We start from the raw sequence: 27,947 nt of genomic DNA on the forward strand, positions 1-27,947 counted from the left end.
AAGTAAAAGTACAGATGATAGATTGTATAAAGAAGTGAACTAAAAGGAGTGTGACGTCTCCCAAAGTTTTCAGCTCTAGTCAATATATACAGTCTATAATACATGATTACTCACATTAAAACATTTAAGTAAAACTATTGAAGTATCTCTTTTAAAAATTTACTTTTTTGAACAATTAAGGGCCTGTTTATACAAGAACATTTGCGGGTAAAAATGACAACATATTTTATCGGAAATGCACTTTGTTTTAGACAGTGATGGCGTTTTTGGGGCTTAAAAATGCAAAAATCTGAAACCGCCCTCCAGAGTGGAAAAGTTGAATACGTTCCACTGTAGCGTTTCCGTCTACACTGCCCAAGACGCAAAACTCTGGTCAGATCTGCTCACGTCACATACGTATTTACGTCATATACATCGCCACCTAGCGTCAGATTCCAAACACTTTTGCGTCACTGTATGGACACAGATTTCCTCCCAAAAACACTCGTCTAAATGCGAAATAAAAAGTGAAGACGCTATGGCACTTTTGCGTCTTCTGTTCAGACCGTCATCATGTAAACGTAGCCTAAAGCTTCAAATGTAGTGTGAAAAATCGCTCAGTCGTCCAGGTAGAATCCATGGCAAAGGAGAAATTCAATTTGTCAACTGGACAAAAGTTTATTTGGTTGAATACATGTCGCAGGTCACCCAAGCTGCTTCTTCAATCAAGTGTAATGATTTTGTTGATGAATTTGATTGATTTTAAGTGATTTATTAGATTTTTTTTTACATTTTCTAGCTGTTTTTGTGCAATTGGTTTGCTTTAAGATGGGAGTTCACTGAAAATAAAATGACTTAAATTTAGATCCTACCAATGGAATAAGTGTGTTTTTCTTAATTCAAGCAACATTCGATTTTGTTTCTTATTTTAAGGGCAAAGAGTGTTTTTTTTTTTTTCTTTCTTATTCTTATTTTAAGTGCAGTAAGTTGTATTTTCATATTTTAAGTACAAAAAGTCTTGTTCCATTGACAGACAATTTTACTTGTCAAGTGAAATTTATTCAAATCATGATAAAACTTTCTTAATTCAAGTCATCTTATCTTGGCTAGATTTTATTTTTGCTGTGCATAAAGAAGAGTACGTTTTACTTTTCAGTCCAGATCTAAAATATAATGGCGTAGAAACTGCTACCACCACACACCTTCACTAGAATCATTTGGATAATTTCAGCCCTGGAACTGCCAATTTCTACTGAACTAAAGGTAAAAGGAGGAGGCTGTTAACTTACTCATAAATGTGAATGAAACAAAACACAACTCTGGGTATGTTTTTGAGGAGGGAGCAACATTCTAACATGCCTTAAAGCTCATAGGAGTCAATTTTGGATAATTTAGGGCCTTTAAGTAAAATACAGATACCTAAAAATTGCACTTTTAATTTTGAACATTGTTACCTCCCAACTCTGCTCTCCGTATGTGCATGAGTGAAGATCAGAGCGCACACATGAAGCAGGCAGGATGAGTGATTGGACATGTGGGCTGTGGTGAGCTAACGTCGCTCCCTGACCGGCACTGACTGCTCTGTGACAGCCTGATGAATGGACATCCATGGGCCAATGTCTCACTAATGGTTTCAGATGGAGCGTCCAGCTGCAGTTGCCCTCACACACACATAACACACACACCGTTTTCTAATAACAAAGACATTATTTTGTTCTAATTTATTACAAAGAAGGATTACATGATCAATATTACTTGATCAGCAGTCTTATTACAGTAAATCCTATGTTTTATAGACCCCTTAAAGGTTGTATAGAGGATTTTCCAAGGAACGAGAAATCCAGCGACTGTTTGTCCTTTTTCAAATGTTGCGCATGCGTGAAACCACCCCCCCTCCCCTACAGCTCCTACGTAGAAACGCCTTCTCCCGCCTCATCCGGTGTGCTGCACATGACTTGTAAACAACTAACTACAGTGTTGGTTAGGCAAGGCGGAGAAGTGAGGAGCGGGGGGAGCGGGTGCGCGGATATTTTGTGCGCGGACAAGAAGTGAGAAGCAGGGAGAAGAGCGGAGCAGGGAGAGAGGAGAGAGGAGAGGGGAGCGCGGTGCGTGGAGATTCCGTGAGGAGCAGGGAGAAGAGCGGAACGGGCAGAGAGGGGCGCAGAGGGGGGCGCGGAGATTCCGTGCGAATGAACTAGCTACTACTACAACACGCAGCAGCAAGCGGACTCTTTCTTTGCCTTGAAAATTAAGTTTTCAGACATAGGATATCGCATTCGTGTCCTGAAAAACGTTTGTCTAGCTCTTGGAAATAAAGTAGGTTTTCATAATAAGCAGAAGTGACCTGTCCAGGAGTAATTTGGCGACCAATGCGTCAGTCTTTAGACCCTGCGTCTGCTTCAGTCGCGCCATCGCTGGAATGAATCTTCAAGAATCACCTTAGTTTGGTTTCGCTGCTTTTCCCCTTGTCTTCTTCTTTCAGCGACCTCAAAAACGGACTTTGTTTTGGGGCTAACTGCTCGTAGATTCTTGTCGCCATTGCAACAAACTTTGTGCTAACTGCGAGGAAGATATAGGTCAAAAAAAGCCGCTAAGAACTGTTGCGTTGGTGGAGTAAACAGCGTCTGTGCGTCTTGCGTCTGTGGACTGCGTGACAGGCGTACGCAAACCACGTAACGGCAGCGCGCAGGCAAGTCAGTTACGCTAGAAACGTAGGGAGATTGATTGACAGCCTGTCAGCTAACAGATAACGAGGCAGTGTCGTTATCTATTGGCAAATGTTTAGTTTGCCCCACCACGTCCAGAGTTTATGAATTTTTATTCTCTTTTTTTTGGTCATCATAATTACAAGGCTACTGCATCTCTATATTGCTATCATTGACAATTTGAAACAAAAAAAACAAAAAAAATCCTCCATACAACCTTTAAAGGTGCAGCATGTCGCTTTTTGGTTGGAGGTCCATCACCTGCTTGTTTCTGTTGATATGTCATTCCTCTGCCTGGAATGTTCCACAGTATGACATTAAACAGCTCTACTTTCTATTTATTCAATTACAGTTGGTTTTATAGCACAAAAATACCTAGAAAAACAGACATTTGAGTGTGAGCGGGGTTGTGTAAGGATTTGTCCCATAAAACCTAAAAATGTGGATTTTTACTTTGTCAGAAATGCTTAGTGTCGATCATAATCTCATGTTCAATAAACAAACAACACAACAAAATCGTAAATGTGTTTAAACTGGGCTCTAATATGACTCACATGTGTCTGAGTGGTTTTCATTTATAAAAAAAAATTCCCTTGATTTTTCATATTTTGTGATATTTTGTTATAAATCCCCCCAGTTTCCCCATTAAAATCACATTATGTTCCAACGTTTCATTTTTGCCTCCAGCTGCCTCCGTTCTAAATTTTAGAATGTTTTTGTTTACACGTTTTTAAAGGGCCTTTTCATTTTACGATAAGTCCTTTATTGGTACTTTGCAGCTGAAGTAATCAAACTTACATGGGGGTGTGCCGCTAACTGAAGACACTGCTCTGTCTGGAACTTTGTTAGACTTGTTTGACTTAATCTAATTCTTGAAAAAGCTGTTTTAGCTGGAACTATGTGAGGCCACAGTTTTTCAATGAATCACTCTCACCTTTTTATTGAACATCAAATATCTAAACAGGACCATGAACGCTCGCATTAACCACACTCCTGAAAATGTGTTCTTTAAATCAATTCTGTAATTTTTCCTTGAGATAAAAAAAAAATAAAAAATCAGTGTTTGTGTCTCCATAGTAACAGCCATAGAGATACATGTAGAACCCCCATCCCCCAGCGCTATATCACTGCAAAGTACCAGTAGGTTGCCTGACCAGCCAGTCTCTTCTTACTTTCTGTTTGAATCCAGAAGAGTCTGGAATTGAACCATGGAACATCTTTGTAAAGTTTTGTTTCAAAGTTTGTGGTTTTGGCTGGTCAGGTCTTCATTCAGTATATCATTGTTTCCCAAAGACTGGGGCACGACCCTCAGGTGGGTCACAAGAGATTTTTTTTGAGTCGCCTTGTCAGGATCTGGATGTCGGTCTGCAATATACAGCTCTGACAGTGACAATGTGTGTGAATGTATGCTTATTCTTTTCACTACTACAGATATGTGTGAATTGGGATTTTCTGTGCTCACCAAAAAAAAAAAAAAGCACAGAAAGAAACGGAGTGAATGCTGCACCTGATATGCGAGTTGCGCTCTCCTCCTGCAGCCCGGAGTGGAATGTGATACAAAAACACAGACAGGCCCAACTATCTCATTAGAAAAGTTGCAATGATAAGACATGTTTTGTATACTTTCTAATCTTTTTGTAATTATTTTATTAACTATTTTGTTCCAATATTGCTGGTTCTATTGAATGCTGAAAAGAAAAAGAAATGGGCTACATTTAATGTCCAAATAGGCGACTTATGGATCCTTTTATTGCTGCTTCAATTACTGTTTTTTCATTGTTTAAAACTTGAGTAATGCTAATTTTTCTGAGAGACACCATCACTCAACGCAACAATAAAACATCCTCATTAATGTTCAGTAATGGTCAAATCCACCTTTATTTTGTCATTTTCAAATAACGTCTATTGACTTGGGTCGTGAAGGTTTGCGACTTTTAAAATATGGGTCCCCAGACAAAAAGTTTGGGAAATACTGCAAAATATGACAGACGCAGCAATAATTTTGGGGGGTCAATAATTATCATGACTTTTTCTTGGTTGTTTTTCTGTGGGACAATGTGATTTGGGCTGTAGAAGGTTGAATCATGAACTTCTATGACTCATTACAGATACAAACTAAGTCTATTCTAGTATTTATTTATTAACACTTTTTTTTTTTAAACAATATTATAGATCTAGAATACTTTTTTTGTGGTTTGTTTATATCTTACTTTAAAATTTGTAATGGTGACAGGCCTTTAAAGCCATCGTTATCATGCCTTGCCATGTTTTTACGTTAGCTGTCAATCTGCACTTCAGTATTAAGTTTAACATTTTTGCACACTTTCTTTGTAGTCGCACACTTTCCTTGTAGTTGCAAATAGACCGGGTTGTGAAAGTAACCCTGCATTATTGATGGACTAAACTCTATTCCAATAAGTCTTTTACCAAGCGTTTCAAACTCACGCTCCCAACGTCATCACTCATCCAGAATATTGACCGGATTGATCAGGTGCACACGCTGCACATATGAAAGCGTAAATGCCAGAGTGGGCCTTTCTATATTTGTCCGTTCTCAGTGATACACAGGTCTCGCTCTAGTCTTCACAGGACCCCGGGGCTTTCCATTCATAGCATAGGAGAAGAGAAATAAATAGCTTCTTAGAGTGTGGAAGCTGAAGGACTAAACCATGATGGATTGATCTGCTCTGTCTATGCTCACAGTCAATCAATCATCTTTCGTTTTGCTGCTGTTTTCAATAGGAATTTTCCACACTCAGTTGCTTAGCCCGGAGCCTCGGAGATCTACCCCTGGGTTTGAACGCCAAAAGGGCATTAGCTATCTGATTCCACCTTCCTCCTCTCAGTTGTCACTATTTGTCATTGGATGGAGATAAGGCTGGTCTGTTGGCAAGCTAAAATAGTCTTTTCCCCACACGATAGACTGAAAGTTTGAGTTACATCTTTGCTTTGTAACTTTAGAAGAGGTGGAATATGAGATAGTAATGTGCACACGACCCCACGAGCGCGGCAGATGGCTGTTAAGTGGACTATGTATGTTTCAAGCTGTAACTGACCGTGACTGTTATGAATGGCACGCACATATGCAATGACAGGCATGTGCTCCCTTATGTTATATTGATTGGTGATTGCAATAAGTGTTAACGGGCTCATATTCTATATTCTGATCTATGTTATAGCGTAGTTTCCTCATCACAAACATACCGGGAGTTGTGTTTTGTTTCATTCACATGTTAAACACACAAATCCTGCATATTTAAGATGTGTCAGAGTCCTGCACGGGTCCATTTTTGGAGACCAGCACCACGCCCGCGAGGACCCGTTAACATTCCACCCGTTACCTGCCCGTGCCCATGATAAATCACACACAAATTAAAAGTATTCTAACTGAAGCATCCATCAGAATATGAATTGAAAAATTAAAATTTCAAGAATTACAGCCATGAAATGAAATTATACGGTTACGCTTTCTTCAGTAGGAGTACGGATTCACAGACGCAACATTATGCCTGTTGCCTGATCGCACTTTGCGGACACTCTGCTTCATGGGCTCTCTCTGTCTTAAGTCCAAGTTTAGTCCTGGTTTAGACCTGGTTTAGTCCTTGTGTAGTCCCGGTGTAGTCCTGGTTTAGTTCTGGTTTAGTCCTGGTTTAGTCCTGACCCACCCGTGTGTAATTACTACTCGTCCATAAAATTCCATAACGTTTAAAACCCGCCCGTTTCAGCAACTATTTAGGTTGGTGCAGGACTCTGAGCTGCGTTCTTCTCTCAAGCAGAAAACAGTCTTTTGCACTTTGTGATGTCGTGGTAATACAGGAAGTGCTCCACTGTGTTTTTAATTTCTACACACCTTCACTAGATTCATGTGGATAATTTCAATCCTGAAATTGTCGATTTCTACAGAACTAAAGGTAAAAGGTAAGTGTTAACTTGATATCTACCGCTTCATGATATCACAAGGTGGATATCATGAAGAATTTGAGCTTTGGAGATGTAGAAAAACAAATAATAAAGGATAAACATGTGTGAATGAAACAGAACACAACTCTAGATATGTTTTTGATGCAGTAACAGCATTATAACACAGTTTAAAGCTCACACAAATCCATTGTTTTATATTGGACCTTTAACATGAGTGTATTACCGTATTGTAGTTTTACAGTCAGCTTATGTGTACTCGTTTATAACCTCGCAGCCATCCCTGAGTCTAGCCAGTCAAGTCATTGATTGGCGTCCCATGTAGCCTTGAGCATTCTGGCTGACCTCATCAGCTTGCGTCGCCATGGAGATAAAGTGAAACGTCCCCATCACTCACTTTATCAATCTAAATCCCAATAATCAGTCTGGGCGGTTGTAAGTGAAATAATACCAATGCCAATATCTTTCACTTCAAATGCAGTCTGAAGTATTGCTTTAAATCATTAGAGCATCTTCCAAATAAACAAGATATTTACATTATTATTCATTTATAAAGAATTTAAATTATCAATCTGAATCATTTAATTACCACAATTTCATTTAATCTTTGTGTATTGTTTTAGTGTTTTCATGTATGTTTATAATAATTTGTATGCATATATGCAATAAATGTAATGAAAAAAATCTGTCTAGGCAATACAAAACACTATGGCTGCCCAAATATCATGAAAAGTTATAGTCAGTGTCGGCTTAATGGTGTAAACCTTGAACTTAAAGGTCCTGTATTATGCAAAATTGACTCTTGTGAGTTTTAAGCAATGTTAGAGTGTTGTTACTTCACCAAAAACATACCTTGAGTTGTGTTTTTTTCAGTGGTGTAGGGGGGATTTTTTAAGTGGGGGTACGTGATTCATGACTGAACCAGGAGGACTAAACCAGGACTGAACCAGGACTAAACAAGGACTACACCAGGCCTAAACTGAAGTCTAAATCAGGACTAAATCAGAACTAATCTTGGACTTCTTGGTTTTGTCCTGGTTCAGTCCTGGTTTAGTCCTGATTCAGTCCTGGTTCAGACCTGGTCCCTCATGTCACAGGTCACTATAGGGCAGTACTGCAGATATCATGAGCCTATGCAGGTTGTTTTCACCATTACCAATAGCTCCGGTTTGACATTTAAGTCGTAGGCTATTTTATATATATATATTTTTTTTTATATCTCATGTCGGGAGAAGTGGGTGGACCACGCCCACTACACCCCTGGTTTTGTCACACTTGTTTGGGTAATCCTGCATTATTAGTCTGTCTACATCTCCTCAGCTCAGACGTCTCTGTTCCACTTTGTGAAGTCATGAAGCAGTAGTTTTCAAATTAACAGCTGCTATTTTAGCCAGACTGGCACCACCTAGTGCCTCCACTCAATTTCATTTCTCTCCAGTGTCTAAGTGAGGAATCAAAATACACTAGACGGTTCGCAAAAATCCTGGAAGTGCGAGTTCGGGCACCAGCCAATCAGCGAAGAACCATACATTCTGTGTTGGCAACGATTCCCGAGATTGAGGATTTAAAGTTGGAACGAAGAGAATGTTTGATGAATTTTATTAAGGGGAAAGAGGTTATTGCCCTTCTTCCTACGGGATTTGGGAAAAGCTTAATATACCAGTTAGCCCCTTTAGCGGTGCCTTACATACATTATGACCAAATAGCAGTGATTGGTTAAATGAAAAAATGTACCCACCTACTGTCAAGCGAATGAATTCTAATGCTGCGAGGACAGACGGTTTCTATAAAATGAAACTGGCTGATGATTCAGGCTACTACTTTTTACCTTTTAAAGACTTGCAATTCCAATGCTGAAATTACCCAAATGATTCCTGTATTACCACATGACATCGAGGTCGAACAGAGTTTTTTCAATTTGAGAAAAGAACTCAGTTATGCAGTATTTGTGTGTTAAACATGTGTGAATGAAACAAAACACAACTCTATATATGTTTGTGATGAGAAAACATGATAACATAGATCAGAAAAGTGTAATATGTCCCCCTCTAATAGGCCTATATATATATTTCTTTCCTTTTTAACCATGCTTCTATGTTGTAACTGGGAGTTTTTTGTTGTTGTTTTTTTTCCCCTGTGTTTCAATAATTCTGCATAATTAGTTTGTCTCTCTCTTTCTCCACAGCTGAAATCACTTGCCCTCCGGTGAAGTTCCTCTGTGTTTTTCCATAAATCTCTGCCAAAACTGCTCAAATTGCCACCTCTACTTAGCAGTAGTTTGCTGTTTCTGCATACATGTAATATAGTTGCTAAAAATGTAACTGTAATTAATTCAGACTGCACATAATCTGCCCTTTCAAATTAATCTCTGCTATCATAAAGCTTTTAATTTGGTACATTAAGTATTCATTGTCCTACATAAAAATAACTATCTGCATATACTTAACCCAGAAATAACGTGTTGCAATCCAACAAAATAAAGACTTCCTGTCAAATTGTGGGTGCAGTTTTATATCCAGACTTGCCCAAAGTTACAGTTAGTATTTGCATCTGTGGAGCGCTCGCAATAGTGCCCCCTGGAGACAGACGCTTTGATGTGCCAGGTTGCCCCTCTGTTACGTCAGATCAGAGCAGCCATCTACTGTAGGCAGTGTTAGTCACAGTCACCAAGAGATTTTTCATTCTGTTTCCATTAATTTAAGTGGGTTACTCAGTCTTACTCTGCTGCATTTCCTAAAATCATCAACCCTGAAGCCTTTAGAGTTTGTTTCCCCTTTTTATTAAACTTAACGATAATAGGGCTGTAGTTTTGTTCCCCACTCTTCTCTCTTTTCTTCTAATTTGTAGATTTTTTTAATGTCTTTCTTATTCTGTAACTGCACTTTGAATTACTTAATGTATGAATTGTGCTATACAAATAAACTTAACTTTGCTATAACTTTGCTCCCTATAACGAGGATGTGGCAAAATCTCTCTAAACTGTTATGTATCTCTTTGTACCTGACCCAAACTGCACTCGTAAGACTACAACTGCACAGGAGTTTGCCAGAACAACTATTTATGCAGAAATTGTGTTAGGAAACAATGTATTTAATAGAGACATGTGCATTGTGAATGTGAATCATGGGTTTAATCTGCCTTTTTATATATAAATACCAAACAATACCAAATCCTCAGACTCACGTCTCCCTCCTGCTGTTGTTCCATATAAATCTTTATAATGTAAATAAAGTGAATAGTCGACTCATACAAATTTAGGTAGATTAACCCTTCCAGACTGATGGTATCATATACGATACCTTGGAATATGTATTGTAAAACTAAACATCACTTTCCAACTGTAAAAGATAGAACCTTTTATGGTTGATTAATCGACTATTAAACGTAAAAAGGAGCTGGGCAGTGTGCAGTTGCAGTTTTCCGAGCATATTTCCGGCATTATCCTACACCACACACACACTGAGTGATGACATAGGGAAAATGAGTGTCCAATAGAAATGCATGTGCTCCATCCAATTTCATTGGCCTAAACTTTGCCAAAGAGTATAGTGAGTCAAAATGGTCAACTGCTCTGAGCATCTGTGTTCGTAACAATTGTAAAAGGTGCTCTGAGTGCAGTTATTTCTCAAATAAATGGCAAATTACACATCTTGGTCTGAGTAATTGCACATCCATTGCTGTTTTATTTGAAAGGTTTATTTCAGTCCAAATGTACAAATCCAAATGTAATAGACACCATGGAAATGCAGGAAGTCATGTGGCTCTGTGCCCTGGACCTTGCCTGGACAAATCCAGACTTATCGGATCTGTATAACAAATACAGAGAGATATCTTTCTGAATTTCCAGGCAACCCTGGACCTGACAGGAGCTGTTTCCATTTTGAGAGCAATGAGAATATTTTGTAGTTTACTCACAGACTTGATATACTTTTCTAGTTTAGGCCCTAAATTAAACTTTTTTTTTTTTATGTCCAAAATGTTGTTTATACATTTTCTGTGTGTTTTGTATGAAAAAGTGTGAATTTTATTTTCAGTTTTTTTGTTTTGTTTTTCTCATTTGTATTTCTGGTCCTATAGCTTTTATTACAGCCATATGACACAACTACAGCATGCAGATTGTGACATAACAGGCTGTACTGAAAAAGGATGTATAACACTTCATTAGGGGGTAAAAGGGGGAGTTTTAATAGCAAAATGAAGAAAAAAAAAATCCAGGCGAGGACAAATGAGCTAAAATTGCCCTTAGGTCTGATTATTCGACTATTAAATGAAAAAAGACGCTGAACGTCTGTGGAGTGCGCGACTGTATGCACTGCTCTTTTTGAAGACTTTAATTTGAGCTTTGTTTTAACGCAATCTGACCAGAAAGAACTGATTTACTGTTTTTTTTTTTTGTTGACAATCAAACACCTAAACAGAACCAGTGCTGTGAAAATGTGCTGTTAAAACTTTTCTTGAGTTTTCATATCTTGGAAACGTTTTTGGTGAGTAACCACCAAACACCGCTAATGTATGCATAGTGTCACCATGGTAACTCCTGACCATTCCGCTATAGACATACAGGCAGAGCACCACCAGCACGATGTCCCCGTAAAAGTATTAATAATGTAGCCTTTAGAGTCTTCATACAGTACGTCACTGAAGGGGATTTTGAGCTTCTTCCATTTTCTCAGATCACATTTGCATATCATTGCAGGGCCACCAGCAGGACGGAAAACGTACCTCCTGGCGTTTCTCATTTAGTTTGGGGAAAAATACATGAGATGGAAAGACACAGTATTTTCAGCTGCTCTGTTAGCCACCGACTCGTTCACCGTGACACCAGATGCTAAGTGTTTGCTAAAATCACTGCATTAGTACTCCCCAATCCCGACGTGCATCTCTCCCAAATGGCTGCACTTTCATGTCACCAGCCCCAGTGCTTTTTACTTGATGCTTTTAATCTTTGAGGGACTCTGTGTTTCATCTGGCCACACATAGCTGTTTTACTATTATCATCCAGCTCCACTGCTCCAATTACACCAGCTCAGCGTACCGGGGGCTTTCATGTTTATCAGAGACGCTGTCAACTTACAGACGCGCAGATAAACATGAAAGCTACAGGGTTAAGTCGGAATACCTGCAAGGCTCATTTAAGGAATCACTAGAAAACGTAATGCTGCAAAACAAAAATGCGAGAGTCAAAAAGCCAGTCGAAAGATTGCAAATCGAGCCGTAGTGAAATGCTTCTTGGGATTTTTTAAGGCTAATTAATGACAAAGTTTGCCCGGATACAGACTTCTCAAATAATTTATGAAGATGTGAGTCTGGTCACTGAATCTGGTGCATCTTTTATCAGGTCAGATGAACGTGATTGACAGGTGAATTAGCCAATCAGAGACACAATAATGAATCTATATTAAAACAAATATGGACACCTTTCTTGAACATTTTGATGGGACTGGACTTGACTGTTGAACTAGTATTTTTATTTAATTTTTTTTTGTAATTTTATGTGTGTAGCATATTTGACATATTGGGCTGCAGAGTGTGAAGAGAGGAGTGGGGTGTGGGAGATTTTTTTTATTATTATTCATTTATTTTTGTCTGTTTTTGTTTGTATTTTGAAAAATTTCTAAATTTAAAAATTGGAATAATAAAAACATGCCTGCTTACGGGGATAAAGAAAGGGAAAAATATTGTTGGAAACCGAAAAACACTTGCAGAATCAATGATTTAAGCACTAAACTGTTAAGATGAGTTGCAAGAAATGTGATCTTCAAAATGATGGGTGACCGGTGAGTTTCATATTCATCACTCAAATGAAAAAATCAAATTGCACCGTTTAGTTTGGAGTTTGGCTCAAGGCTCAAAGACAGACGTGACCAGAGATCATTATGGACAAAAAAGTAATTGGGCTTTTAATCTCAAAATATAAGCAAAGTCAGTCACTGTGTTGAAATGTTATTGCTTTGTCTAGAATGTTCCACAGTATAGATAAAGCAGGTTACAGCACTATGCATTATTAATACCAAGAATTATTGTATTTTTATGTTTAATGTCATACCATGGAACATTCTAGGCAAAGCGGTAACATCTCCATGGAGACAAGTAAGTGATGGACCCTTCACCAGAAAAGTTGCACAGTGAGCCTTTAATATCTAAGGGGAGTGTTACTATTTGAAAACTCAAAATGTGAAGTCCACTCATTTTCACACGGAGCCGCAGATCCATCCGACCTTTTTATTATTATTGAGTTAAGCTGTGCTAAACTGCGTGTATTGATGTTCTAAATGTGGGTCAAGCTGATTGCCCTCTTGTGCTCTTGTGTTTTGCAGGGGGTCTGAGAGGAGCCTCCATCATCGATTCTCTGGACACACTGTACATCATGGGCCTGATGGAAGAGTACAACGACGCCAAGGAGTGGGTCAAAACCAGCCTGGATCTCAACTCGGTAAGAAAACTCACAACTTTTATCACTTCAACCAAACTCTCACACTTCAAAAGCAATTCAAGGTGTAGCTGTGTTCACAACATTGACAGTTTATATAATATACATATGAAAGTACCATATTTTTCAGACTCCAGAGTCAACTCTGGAGTATAATCTCACCAGCCAAAAAATGCATAATGAAGAAGAAAAAAGCATATATAAGTCACATTGGAATATTTTTTGGGGGAACATTTTTTGGGAGAAATTTATTTTTACAAAATCAGAGACCAGGAACCAACATTTCATCTTGTAATGCAAATTATAGTAACAGCAGAGAACAACAGGCTGTTAACGTCCCATATGAACAGTTCTTCAGATAACTACATCACAAACAACAGAACAGAACAGAACAAGTTTACCAAACTCTCCACTTCACTCCAAATTACTAAATCCATTGAATTCTTCATCCTCTGTGTCACTTTCGAGCAACTCCCCGACCTCTGGAGGTAAATGAAGCACCGTTTCCTCTTCTGTGTCGCTGTCGTCAGACTCAGCATCAGTTCCAGTTAGAATTATTCCGGCCTTTCTGAATCCCAACAGGATGGTTTCTGTTGTCACTGAAGTCCAGGCTTTGTCCATCCATCCAATGACTTCTAGAAAAGTTGCATGGTGCACCCGCCTGGTTACCGTGAAGCTGTTTTCTCCATTCTCACATTCCGCTAGTCCATCAAACTTTCTTTCTGCTGAATATTTCACCACTTGCAACAGGACAGTGGCTTTTTATGCAGGAGACATACGCAGTAGAGGGCGAAGTAACAGTGGTACAGGAGTAATAGGAGTAGCAGATACTGACACACAAGCCTAGAGCCTCTCACGCCTGTCAGTGTGAAAAGTTTAATATATAAGTCGCACTGGAGTATAAGTCACAGGAAACACCCAAACCATGAAAAAAAGTGCGACTTGTAGTCAGAAAAATATGGTAAGCATGGTGACGCTTCTGGCTCCATCGACTCTGGCTCCAATTGACATTATATTGAAAAATTGTCACCACTCTCTCTGTAACTGCTGCAGTGAGCCTCGTCATTTTGGTCTTAAAATGTCTGTATTAACCCGCTCTATATGTTGTTTTTATTTCACTATTTTGTCCATAAATAAATTCTTATTCCTAATATGAACCTGTCTCCAAATTCGCCCTTTAACTGCCAGCCTCTGTGAGCCAAACGCTATGGGTGGCATCATATTCCCTTAGTCCACTCCTTAATACAGTGTATGAGTCTTACATTTCTAAAACTTCCTGGTTTGAAGGATCTCTCCATTTAAAACGTATATTATTTTTATTTGAATTGTGTTATTGCTGTCATCAATCATGAAGGAATCCATATGCTTATCCTTTATAATAGTTCAACGTTTCAAACTAATGGGTGCTTAACTGCATATCAAAATATACTTTGAATAAGAAATCTCAATGTAATATTCAATTTAGCTGTTTTCAAGTATTATGTTTTGTTTTACGGCCTTTTTCTATATTTTAGTAGAGACATTTGCTTTGTGTATGCTTTTTACACCTATGGCACTGACCCGTGCTTGGTTCAGTGTTTCATTATTTCTCGACTCTCAAGTGGCATTGGGGAACAGTTTATAATCAGGGCTAAAGCACTCTGGGTGTCTGGGTATACTGTTTTTGTCCCTTACTGCCTAAAAGCATAATGATTACTGCCAATTCCCAAATCAAAACCAACTAGAGTGAGTTTAAATTACCCTCAGATCAAAAGAACTGGCATTTTTACACTTTTAACACCCTCTATCTTTATGTACAGACAGCCCAGGACTCAGACAGCTCACGTGTCTGTGTCATGTGTCCTGGGAACCCAAAGGACCATAAACTCTGGAAACTGATATTGGCTGGGTCCTTTCTGGATGTTGTAAGCAAGTGCATACTGGCAGCTGTATTTAAAGGTGCATTGTGTAACTTTTCTGGTGGAGGGTCCTTCAAATGCTTTTTTTCCATGGAGATGTTATTGCTTTGTCTGGGATGTTTCAGAGTATGGTGTTAAACGTTTCTGTCTTCATGGAGACCAAACCAGACCAAGTTACAGGTCAGATCTGTGGAGAGGCGAATCCACTCACAGTCAGAATGCCTGTTTTTCTCTGTATTTTTGAGCAATAAAACCATTTGTAATTGAATTAAATGTAAGGTAGATCTGTTTAAAGGGACAATATGGAATTTTGGACATAGGACCTCATTTCCTAGTGAGCCAGAGTGTTGGAGACATGTGTGGAGACACGTTTTAAAATATTCCAACCAGTCCTTGTATTTGCAGAGGTCACTGGTGCTAGGCTAGTGCATATCAATGGCCACAGTTAGCCTACCACTAAAAACTTCTTACCCACTCCACAAAACACCCGTAGCAAATCTATTATTACGCCAGATTGCTAATGTGAATGTCTGTGTTGATAGAATCATTTTAGAAGTAAAACCAACCTTGCATTTGAAGGATTTATGTCTGAGCAGCAGCAGAGAGTTGTACTTCCTGATAGAAAGCTTGGCAGTGGAGGACTGATATCACCTAGCACTTACCTTACTGGCAAAGTAGTAGCAGTTTTATTTTAAACATTATTCTGTCAGCACAGACATTCACATCGACAGTCTGGCGTAATAACAGATTTGCTTTGGGTGTTTTGTGGAGTGGATAAGACTGTTTTTAATGGCAGGCTAATTATGGCCATTGACATGCACTAGCCTAGCACCAGCGACCTCTGCAAATACAAGGACTGGATGGAATATTTTAAAACGTGTCTCCACACAACTCCAACACTCTGCCTAACTAGGATATGAGGTCCTATGTCCAAAATTTCGGACTGTCCCTTTAATGAATCAGAAAAGTATTGTCATGAACTGTGAATCCACATGTCTGTAGATGGTTTAGCTCTGATCCTTACAGTTATTTCTGATTAAGACATATGTTTTTCTATGATTTTTAGAGTAATAAAACATCCATAAGTATGAAAGTGGTGTGCAGATTGGCAACCTTGTCTATGTCCAAAATTCTAAAAATTCTGTCCCTTTAATATCATACTGGGACATTCCAAGCAGAACAACAACATCTCTGTAAAAATAAGGAGGTAATGGACCCCCATCTGAAAAGTTACACAGTGCACCTTTTAAGTGTCCACCACAGCAGATGTTATTTTGAAAAACATGTCACAATCTAGTCAGTCAAACATTCAAGACGAGTTTAAAAATGACTACCTGACATAGCTGTACGGTTCTTGAAAACATCTTGACTTTCAAAAAATGCTACTTGAGAAATCAATGTGAAATGAAAAAAGCCCCCGAACAATTTGAGCTCCACTAACTCTGAAGTTCAGCACAAATAAAACATACAAACACTGTCCAATCCACAATGGTATCTGAGGAGCAGACATTTAGCTGAGCACATAACAACGTGGAAATGTGAGTGAAGTGAAGTCAGAGGGACTGTAGTGTACTCAACTTTTTAAATCTTTTATTGAGACATGAACCAGCGTTTCGTCAGGACTTAAAGAACAATGATATCACTGTATTTGATTAGCACATATTGATATCTATATAAAAGATACAGATCCCCATGCCTTCCTTCACATTTACAGTAGAGTCTGAGAAAACATGATTGTGCATTAAATTTGTTTTTCTCAGTGACACGTGAAATGAAAAAGTCCATTGGTCATCTAATATTTATAAACCAAATAACATTTCTCTCATCACAGATTAACACACTTTAATGCTTTGCTCATTGATTCTACATAAAAAAGGCTATGTTTATTCCTTGTAAGCAGAATATTTGTTTTGATATGGACCATGTGTTTCTCTGATTGGTCAATCACATCTGTATTCACCGTCATTCACGTGTGTATTCTGGATCCCAAGCAAATACAAACCAAATATACAACATATTAAACAATAAGAAAGAGAGCAGCTTCCCTTTTATGTCGAAGTGCATAGGCTGGTCCAAATAATAAAGGATTTGTGTTGAGCTAAGGCAATATTCAGACTGCTGCCTGAAGTGACCCAAATCCTTTTTTTTTTTTTTTTATTATTTATTTTTTCACCCCTATGCGACCTGTATCTGATCTTTGAATGGCACAGATTTTTTTCAAATGCGACCCAGACCACTTGGATATGTGCTCCTAAAACCAATACATTTTCTTTCTTTTGACATGTGACTTCAGTCTGAACGGCCAGGTCACATTCATCCCACCTACACATCAGGCTCAGAGTCTAGTCAATGAAGGGAAAGGGAGGTTAGCCAGTTTATTGATAATTGGGGGGATCGCTGTATTCAGGTCAAATTGGAGGGGTCTTATCCGAACCAGGCGGTTTTTGAAATGATTGCCAAAGAAATGGCCAAGTGCGGCTACAGGAGGTCCTGGCTCCATTGTCAACAAAAAATAAAGAGCCTGCGAGCCAAAGGAGCCAAAGGAGGCTTTAGTCAAGGAGGCTAAAGTTTCAAACAAACAAAGTGGCCGTGGACATGTAACCTGTCCATTTTATGAAGAACTGGACCGTATTTTGGGAGACAAGCCCAGCGTTTAGGCTATTTCTGTAAACACTGAGCACACAGGACACTTTAGGGGCATCTAAAGTTCACACTGGAGATCACATACAAGTATCATTTAATTGGAAATGTGGACTAGAGCCCTGCATTCCCGCAGAACCCAACGCAAAACAGTGTGGTGCGGGACACATTTTGAAAGATCATTGTGGGCGCAGATGGGAGTGGGACTGCACATTGCGGAAGTGGCAAACTAAATATGAGTGTAAAGTAAAATATACAAATGATTAATGTATGCCTATCATGCATAATTTGTGCTGGATATTTTATTTGGCATTAATAAAAACATTTTAAGCAGCCTAAATTTGCGAGTGTGGTCTAATCTCGCGCACATTTTAGACAATTCCTTTCCGCTTCTCCGTGTTTGATAGAGCTTAAGAAAGCGAACGGCCCTATCTTACGGGAATTGCAGGCGGGAGTGGAACAAAATATCACAGATGCAGACAGGAGTGGGACTGAAAATTCTGTCCCAGACCTCTAATGTGAACGACCTTGCAAAAAAATCGTATTTCCCAAAAAATCCGAATTGAACATTAAGCCCTGCAGTCTGAATGTAGCCTCAATCTCTGTTCCTATACAACACAGAAGCCAGTGCCAGAAGATCTCATAGCACAAGATCTCACAAGACAAAATTGCCACAAGATTAAAAATGATCTTGTGAGATTTTTTCCCTCATGTTTTTACGTTTGGATTGAAAAAATAGTACTGGCGAGTTACATTTTTTGAGAATGCACAGTCCCAAAAAGCAGAGCTACAATGACAGCAGAAATATTCAATAAAGTAAATCAAAAATGGTGAAGCTAAAACTGGGAACTGAATTGCACAAAGTATTTATTATATCTTAAATAATGTCAAAAGCTGATCTTGTCTCGTTCTCGTAGACCCAATCTCATCATGTCTCATCGTCTTGTGGAAATTGTACCTCGTCCTGCCCTCCAACATAATAATTTTTGTGTAAATATTTGAATCTGTCTTTGTGCAACAGACCTTACTAGCTTTATTTCATTGAGAAGTGTTGATTTTTATGTTTTTTGTAGTTTCATTGTGTACAGCAGAAATTCGAGAGCGTAAACAGACGGTCTGCAAACCTACAAAGAGCATATTTGAGCTCAAAACACAAAAGTACGCGAGCTGTCCTGCATACGCTTCACAGTTTCGCCACGCAGCAGGGCGAGGTGTGTTTTAATTGAATATCAAAGCCGGCCGTCTCATTTCAGACACATTTACTCACAGCTTGTTAGATTCATGACTTCAGACTTGTCCGTCATCCGGGGCTCAATATGCGGTGACAGCAGCTCGCAAGTCGTTAGCGGGAAAACAGTGACAAGGTTCTCGTCTGTCGGCAGGTTTCTAACAAGTCTCCTCACGCTAGCGTACTGGACATCAGCTGCTCCTCACACTCTTCAGCCAGGTGTCAGCTAAAAATAACTCACAACTACTAGTACACACCATCTGCCCGCACGGAAAGCTGCACTATGTAACTTTTCCATCAGATGCTTTTCTCTGTGGATATGTCTTTGCTTTGACTGGAATGTTCCAAACTGTGACATTAAACAGCTCTACCTTACTTATTTGTTCAGTTATAGGTGGTTTTATAACTCAAAAATACCTAGAAAAACAGGCATTGTGACTGTGAGCGGGGTTGCCTCTCCACGGATCTGACCTGTAACTTAACTGTAACTCAACCTGTCTCCTTTGGTGAACTCTTCCTCCTCTCCTTGTTTCTCTCCTCTTCTCCTCTCCTCCTCTCTCTACCTCTACTTCTCTCTCCTCCTGTTCTCCTCCCCTCCTTTCCACTCATCCTCTCTCCTCCTCTACTCCTCTCTTCTCTCTCCTCCTCTCTCTCTCTCTCCTCTCTCTCTCTCTTCCTTCTCTCTCCTCCTCTCCTCTCCTCTTCTTCTCTCTCCTCCTCTCTCTCCTCTTCTCCTTCTACTCTCCTCCTCTACTCGAAAGAGGAGAGTAGGAGAGCCGACTATCTTCCTCTTTCTCGTTTCCTTTCCTCTCCTCCTCTCACCTCCTTTCCCCTCCTCTCTCTTCTTCTCCTCTCCTCCTCTCTCCTCCTCTCCTATCCTCTCTTCCTCTCTCCTCCACTACTCCTCTCTCCTCCTCTCTTCTCCACTACTCCTCTGCTCCTCCTCTCTTCTCTCCTCCTCTTCTCCTCTCTTTTTTTCCTCCTCTCATTTCCTCTCTCTCTCTCTTCTTTCTCTGCTTCTCCTGTCCCCCTCTCCTTTCCTCTCTCCTCCACTCTCCTGCTCTCATTTCCTGCCCTCTTCTACTCCTCTCTCCTTCCCCTCTCCTCTCTCTTCCTCTCTCCTCCCCTCCTCTCCTCCTCTCCTCTCCCCCTGTCCTCCTCTTCTCATCTCTCCTCCTCTCTCCTCTCCTCCTCTCTTCCCTGCCTCTCTCCCCCACTACTTCTCTCCCCTGTCCTCCTCTACTCCTCGCTCCTTTCCTCTCCTCTCCTCCTATCTCCTCCTTTCCTTTCCTCTCCTCCTCTCTTCTCCTCTACTCCTCTCCTCTTCTCCTCTCCTTAATACCATACTGTGAAACATTCCAGACAAAACAATAATATCTCCATGGAGAAAAGCATTTGATGGACCTTCCACCAGAAAAGTTACACAATGCATCTTTAACTGGTATGTGACGAATCAACACATTATTATTACATTTTTATTGTATTACATTTTTAATACATTTTTGTACTACATTACTTTTTTTTAAAATTTATTATTTCTCTATGTGCAGCATTTTCTTTGTTTCTGAAAAGTGCTACAGAAATAAAGTGGATTGGAACAGAACAAGTGATGATAAGAGCAATTAGAGAAAAGATACAGAATGTTCAGTAGCTCCAGTTTTTACTTATTTTACTGTTCATCGTCAATACAAATGTAGGATTTCCATTTTAATTATAAATACTGTAATGCCCCAAAAGTACTCGCAGGTAAGATCTCAATGCCTCGATATCTCTTAGTTTGAATACAAGCCATTGTCACAGCCACAGTTCACTCTCAACTCACTCTGGATCTTCAGAACTGAGCCCCGCTTCCATGTAGATCATTATCTAATTCTCACAGCACGTGGATCACACCAACAACCATCCGCAGTGCAATTCCACAGGTCTTACAATGTGATAAATACCTTTTGGCTCAGTTTCATTCCTGTCTGAGCTCCAGTTTCCCCCCTTAAAACCAAAGCATGTGCAGTAGACTCGCTATTATAAAGCATAAACTTAACTAAAGCAACGGAGATGAGTCCCTGGGTGCTGCATTATGAGCACCCAACAGATCACCCAGCAGCACTGAAAGGTGGGTGAAATCATGGGAAAGTGTTTCTATTTTAAGTTGATTTAATTTTTATTCCTTAAAGGTCCTATATTATGCAAAATGACTGTTTTTAGCCATGTTATGATAAAAAACAATCGGTGTATCATTCATTCATTCGTTTTTTTCAAAATAAAACCAAAAGTAAGAAAACGAAAAAACAACAATTGTCTTCATTATTTGTCTCCAAAACCAAAATGAAAAAACAAAAAAAAAAACAGATAATTCGTTTTTCAGTTTTCGATTTTGTATTTAAATGAATAATGGAAAAAACGGATAATGGCCGTTTCCTGTTTCCGTGACTTAAACTGCGATGTCGGACTTTTGCGATGCATACGGACTAAACCAGGACTAAAACAGGACTAAACCAGGACTAAAACAGGACTAAACCAGGACTAAACTGTTTTCAGTCCCAGTCTCAGTCCCAGTCTCAGTCCTGGTCTGATTCCGATCTGACCTTGGTCTCAGTCCCAGTCTGGTCCAAGTCTCAGTCCCAGTCTCAATCATGGTCTGGTCCTGGTCTGGTCCCAGTCTCAGTCTTGTTCTTAGTCCCGGTCTCAATCACGGTCTGGTCCTTGTCTGGTCTCGGTCTCAATAACGGTCTGGTCCTGGTCTTGTCTAGGTCTCAGTCCTGGTCTCAGTCCCAGTCTTGTTACGGTCTGGTCCCGGACCTGGTTTAGTCCTGGTTCAGTCCAGCACCACAGTTTAAGTCACGGAAACGGGAAACGGCTGTTATCCTTTATTCATTTTTTTTTTTTTTTACCATAATTCATTTAAACACAAACTCAAAATCTGAAAAAAACAAATTATTATCCGGTTATTTTGGTTTTGGAAACAGATAATGAAGAAAACCGTTGCTTTTTTGTTTTCTTATTTTTGGTTTGGTCTTATTTTCACAGATTAAAAACATACCTTGAGGTGTGTTTTGTTTCTTTCATACATGTTTAGCAACCCTGTGTTATTATTGATGAGAAGAACTCTGCCTAAATCTGTGTGTTAAACTTGTGTGAATGAAATAAAACACAACTCCAGGTATGATTTTGATGAGGAAACAACGTCATAACATGGATCTTAAAATAGTGTAATATGGGCCCATTAAATTAGAGGTTGTGGATGACGGGAAGCAACTATGAGCCTTAGGCAACATCTCAACACTGACATTTAAGTGCAATTCAGAGACACCAACTGTCCACCCACGCATAAACCTTTTAGTTAATAATAATAAGTTTCAGGTTTTTTATGTTGTTTTCTTTGGCACATTCTCGCTCACAACTGTTCTTTAAAGTCAGTCCTCCATGCAGACTCTAGTATAGGTTTAATGCGCATACATTTGAATGAACCTATAATTGGTTTGGAGTTGTGGTCAAGTGCTTGTCCTCTGGCAGCCCATCAGACCCTTCCTTTTTAGGGGAGTAATGAAAAGTGACTAATGAAGACTTGGAGATTGAATTCGATTCCCTCAGGTCGTCCCACTTTTATTACCTCACTAAACCTCTCCTCCTCCCGTCACATCTGGGCCCTGTCTTATTTCTAGCTTTTCTATATCAGTTATTACCGGTCACAGGACTTCTCGTAGTCATCAGGAAATTTACTCGGATCAAAGAGGAGATATAAGCTCACAGCTCAAATGAATCACTCTGACAAATCTGTATTCCTGATCTGTCTGTCAGACGCTTACCTTTTAGTTCTGACTCATTTGTCTCTGAGTGGCAGAAGTCAGGGCAAAACTTTTGATTGGTTTGCTAAAGCAATTTCCTCTTCACTTCATTTTTACTTTTAGAAATAGTTTTTGATACATTTACTTAAATGGTTGTAGTTTATAGGTCCAACATTAGACAAAATGGACTCTTGTGAGCTTTAAGCGATGTTATAATGCTGATACCTGCTGCAGTGGCGGAGTTAGCAATTTGGGGGCCCTAAGCGAACTTGTGCACCGTTTGTTTTTGTTTTTTTTGTTTTTTTTTTTGTTTTGTTTTAATATATTTATCGTCTATTTTTCCCCATTGTTCTTGAGACATGCACATGTAGTAGTAGTAGTTGTAGTTGTAGCAGTTGTAGTTGTAGTTCTTGTAGTAGTAGTTGTAGTTGTAGTAGTAGTTGTAGTTGTAGGAGTTGTAGTTGTAGTAGTAGTAGTAGTAGTAGTAGTAGTAGTAGTAGTAGTAGTAGTAGTAGTAGTTGGAGTGGGAGTAGTAGAAGTTGTAGTAGTAGTAGTAGTAGGAGTTGTAGTAGTAGTAGTAGGAGTTGTAGTAGTTGGAGTGGGAGTAGTAGAAGTTGTAGTAGTAGTAGTAGGAGTTGTAGTAGTAGGAGTAGGAGTTGTAGTAGTAGTAGGAGTCGTAGTTGTAGTAGTAGTAGTAGTAGTAGTAGTAGTAGTAGTAGTAGTAGTAGTAGTAGTAGTAGTAGTAGTAGTAGTAGTAGTAGTAGTAGTAGTAGTAGTAGTAGTAGTAGTAGTAGTAGTAGTAGTAGTAGTAGTAGTAGTAGTAGTAGTAGTAGTAGTAGTAGTAGTAGTAGTAGTAGTAGTAAGTTAGTAGTAGTAGTAGTAGTAGTAGTAGTAGTAGTAGTAGTAGTAGTAGTAGTTGTAGTAGTAGTAGTAGTTAGTAGTAGTAGTTGTAGTAGTGTAGTAGTTGTAGTAGTTAGTAGTAGTAGTAGTAGTCGTAGTAGTAGTAGTTTAGTAGTAGTAGTAGTAGTAGTAGTAGTAGTAGTAGTAGTAGTAGTAGTAGTAGTAGTAGTAGTTGTAGTAGTAGTAGTAGTAGTTGTAGTAGTAGTAGTAGTAGTAGTTGTAGTAGTTGTAGTAGTAGTAGTAGTAGTTAGTAGTAGTAGTAGTAGTAGTAGTAGTAGTTGTAGTTGTTGTAGTTGTAGTTGTAGTAGTATTCTTTAAAAGTAAACTACTCTCATTTAATGTCATATTGAGAGAAAATCGAATTGCTCTGTTGCCTCGACCGTTAGTGGCACTGAGGGCAAGTGGTTGGGGGCCCCTCCAGGTTTGAGGGCCCTATGCAGCCGCCTACTTTTGCCTAATGGTAGCGCTGCCCCTGACCTCCTGAAAAGCATATCTAGAGTTGCGATTTGTTTCATTCACACATGTTTGAGTAACAGTTATTATTAGTCTGTCTACATCTGGAAAGCTCAAAATGCTCTGTTCCACCTTGTGATGTCATGAAGTGGTATTTTTCAACAGCTAGTTTTTACCTTTAGTTCAATAGAGAATGGCAATTTCAGAGCTGAAGTCTTCCAAACTCTAGTGAAGGTGTATTCAGTTTAAAAACACAATGGAGCACTTCCTGTATTACCACATGACATCAAAAGGTGCGCCAGTGTGTTTTCTGTTTCTAAGAGAACAACTCAGCTGAAGTATGCAGGGTTTGTGTCTTAAACGTGTGAATGAAACAACACAATTCCAGGTTTGTTTGGGATGAGGAAACATTATAACAGATCAGAAAGTAGCTGGTGCAAAACTAGTATTGTTAACTTTGATAATTCTTTCAGGTCATCTGCTGCGTATTTTCTTTTATTGAACCAGTTCTCAGAAGCAAGACAGTGATTCATGATATGACATTTAAAGACGGATCTAGGACAGGATTAGAATTGATCTTCACAAAAGTTCTTTTCTGTTTCATTTTGTTCCATTTTCTCTGTTACAAAAGCGCAACGCTGTTACATCGAAAAAGCCCACAGATGCACTGCTTACCTCACCTGACCAGCCAAAACCACACGCTTTGACTAAACTTTACAAAGACGAGCGGATCTGGAGCTGTCCTGTCTGCCTGATTTCAGAGGGCGTGATTGACAGGTGGATTAACCAATCAGAGAGAGACATGTTCAGTTTGTGTCAAAAACAAACATGTAAAAAAAAGAAAGAAAAACAACATAAAGGATTGAGAAACAGTGTGGATTTTTTTCAGAATTTATAGTCAAAGTGCCAAATTATTACTTATTTCAGGTCAAAGAAGTTATATATTTTGTTCTGAATGGTACAAGAGGAGATGTTTTCTGCATTTGAGAGACATTCTGTAAATTAGTGGCTGTATTTGATTGTCTCAAGTTTGGACAGAGTTTTTTTTTTTTTTTTTTACACGTTATGGTCCAATTCCCTAAATGTCCATGCATTCAAACAGAATATAAAAGGGACTGGCTGGTCAGGCCACCACGTACCCATCTGCCTCACAGGAGCAAAGGGAATCAATACTGTGTGCAAAAATAGAAGCGCAATTAATTAAGACATAATTGAAGTAATAAGCAATGGATGGCCAAGGTGTGCATATGAATGTAGCCTCACAAAATGCCTTTTTCTATTCCAGACTGTGCAGTAATTGTAGGGTTTTGTATTTAGGATAGCAACAGTGTTTGATTCTAAACACTTTCCATAATCTGAAAAGTTTCATAATAATTATTGTGAAATAGATAATGGGTTTACAGTTGTTTACAAGCTCATTCATCTAAACACCATAAGAAAAGCACTTAGTAGGTTCATTATTGGTTCATTTCTCAGGCACCCTGTGAGAATCATTTACTCTTTCTGTGTAACAACAGCTGCCCTGGGGTAATTTAAAGGACCTATATCACGGGTGGGCATTATTTTTTCCATGTGACAACATGAGAAAGAGAAAATATTGTGGAGGAACAGGCCGAAATTCTGCATAATATTAACTGCATTTCTTTATAAAAAGCAGTAAATAGCATTGTTTTGACCAGCTGGTAAGACTGGTAAGAGTTTATGTTATGACTAAGCAATGAAAAAGTGAGGTTGCCTTACAAAAAACGTTATTTAAAAAAACACAAAATTAAAGCAATGCTGCTATAGTCCATGCATGAGGTCAAATTATAAAATATGTTTATTTTGTGATTCTAAATGAGCTTAAATGGGCCGTTCAGAGTCAACCAAAGAGCTGAATGTGGCCTGGAAGCTGTACAATGCCCAGGTCTGACCTATATTATGCTCATTGACTCTATATATAAAATACGAAGTTCGCATGCGGCGGCTTCAGACCCTGGCTTGAATGGACTTACATTGGAATATTGTCACCCCTCTGTCTGTAAGTGCTGCTGTGAGTCTCATCATTTTGGCTTTTAAATTTCCATATTAACCCGCTCTACATGATCCTGGTGGGGTTTTTTCTGCCATTTGCTCTTCATAATACAGAGCATAACTCCGTATTTGCTCCTATAACTGCTAGTATTGCGAGCTTCATTTGAGTGATGCTGAACACTATAGGTGACGTCACATACGCTTAGTCCACTTCTTTATACAGTCTATGATTATGCTGTTTTTTGTGTGTTATGATTTTGTTTCCTCATCACAAACATACCTGGAGTTGTGTTTTGTTTCATTCACACATGTTTAACTCAAAAACCTTGCATATTTAGGCTAAGCTCGTCTCTCAAACAGAAAACACTCTTCCACCTTGTGATTTCATGTGGTAATACAGAAAATGCTCCACTGTGTTTTTAAACTCCATACACCTTCATTAGAATCATTTGGATTATTTCAGCCCTAGAATTGCCAATTTCTACTGAACTACTCTAAGCTTTTTGAGTGAGCTGTGTTAGAATGTTATAATGTTGGTACCTCCTCAAAAACATACCTGGATTTGTTTTATTTTTTTCATTCACACATGTTTGAATAATCCTGCATTATTAGTCCATCTACATCTCCAAAGCGCAAAATGCTCTGTTCCACCTTGTGATGTCACGAAGCAGTAGTTTTCATTTAAACAGCTTCTTTTTTGTTCTTTAGAGATCAGCAATTCCAGGGCTGAAATCATCCAAATGATTCTAGTGAAGATATATTGAGTTTAAACACACATTTGAGTGCTTTCTGTATTACCACATGACATCACAAGGCGAAACAAAACACAACTCCAGGTATGTTTGTGATGAGTAAACAACATTATAACATAGATCAGAAAACAGCGTAATATGAGCCGTATAAAAACTCAACTGTACACACATTTCTATTTAAACCCTGTTGTAGCATTGTCTGTCCATCACTGATTTATCTACTAGCAATTACGAAGAGCTACCCCGAGTGTCTGCACCACAAATGGAGCTATCGAGGCGTTGGCAGTTTCTTTCAGGACTAGTCTGAGCGGCGCATTCATTGTGATTTGCAGCTGGTTAAAGATCCGAACTCTCCCCTGTGTGTTTGTGGATGAATCCCATGGAGCCTCTTGAGCGTAACTAGCAACACGCGCTCCCAATAACTCTGGATGCAGCAGATCGGACCGGTCTCCTGAGCTGAACCTCGAAGTAACTGGATAATTAGCACATTCAAGACTATAATTCTACTGCTCAGATGAGACTTAAATGGCTGTGAAATCTCCCGGGTGTCATTGAGAGGAAGCGGAGAAGGATGGAGGCCTGTTACGGCAGATGCTGGCAGATATTGCGAGGTGTGACGATGCTTAGTGTTTGTTCGTATAGTGGGAGCGGGCAAGGAGCAGGTTTCAGAGGCGCCGGGATGTTTTATTATGAATCGAATGAGGTCAAACTGGTCAGCGTGGAATTAAGCGTTGGGAGAAGGGTTTGGAGTACTGCGGTGTAAGATGAGGTCATGGCAGAAGGTCAGAGAAATAAGAGTCGCAAAGGGATGTATTGTTTTACAGATGAAATAATGCTGTGCCAAGTGTCTTAACAGCTGGTTTCTCTTAAGAATTCCATAGGATTAAAAACAGCTTTATATGTATTTGTTTCAACATGTGTTATGCATTTTTTTAATCGCTATCAGTTTTCTATTTTTGCCACTGATTATGTGCAGTTTGAAGCCTAAATTTTGTGATTTTTGTGAAGTACTGCCTTTGATTTTAGAAAAGTAACTGGACTCTGAATACCACCAAATGAAAAAGTAACTGTACCGGAATACAGTTACTCAAAATTAATATTCAGAAGGCCTCGAGATCGTTTTTTTACGGTCTTGCTCTCGTCTCGGACTCGACCGCTTTTTAACTTGGTCTTGTCTCGGTCTTGAAGGCACTTGGACTCGGTCTTGTCACAGACTCGAGGTCTATGTGCAGTTAGGAACTTGAAAAAA

The 27,947-nt window shown here is 39.2% G+C and overlaps 1 protein-coding gene across 1 annotated transcript in view; it reads left to right on the forward strand.

Annotated features, from left to right (window-relative positions):
* Positions 1 to 27,947, forward strand: part of LOC110174250 (mannosyl-oligosaccharide 1,2-alpha-mannosidase IA) — a 363,419-nt gene that overhangs the window by 196,981 nt on the left and 138,491 nt on the right. The window contains exon 3 of the mRNA XM_020940313.2: positions 12,920 to 13,035. Within this exon, the coding sequence (XP_020795972.1) occupies positions 12,920 to 13,035 (116 nt within the window). The remainder of the gene's footprint in view (positions 1 to 12,919; positions 13,036 to 27,947) is intronic.

The sequence above is a fragment of the Boleophthalmus pectinirostris genome, unplaced genomic scaffold (assembly GCF_026225935.1).
Source record: "Boleophthalmus pectinirostris isolate CB_2022bp ecotype Guang Dong unplaced genomic scaffold, ASM2622593v1 HiC_scaffold_6, whole genome shotgun sequence".
NCBI classification, from domain to species: domain Eukaryota; kingdom Metazoa; phylum Chordata; class Actinopteri; order Gobiiformes; family Gobiidae; genus Boleophthalmus; species Boleophthalmus pectinirostris.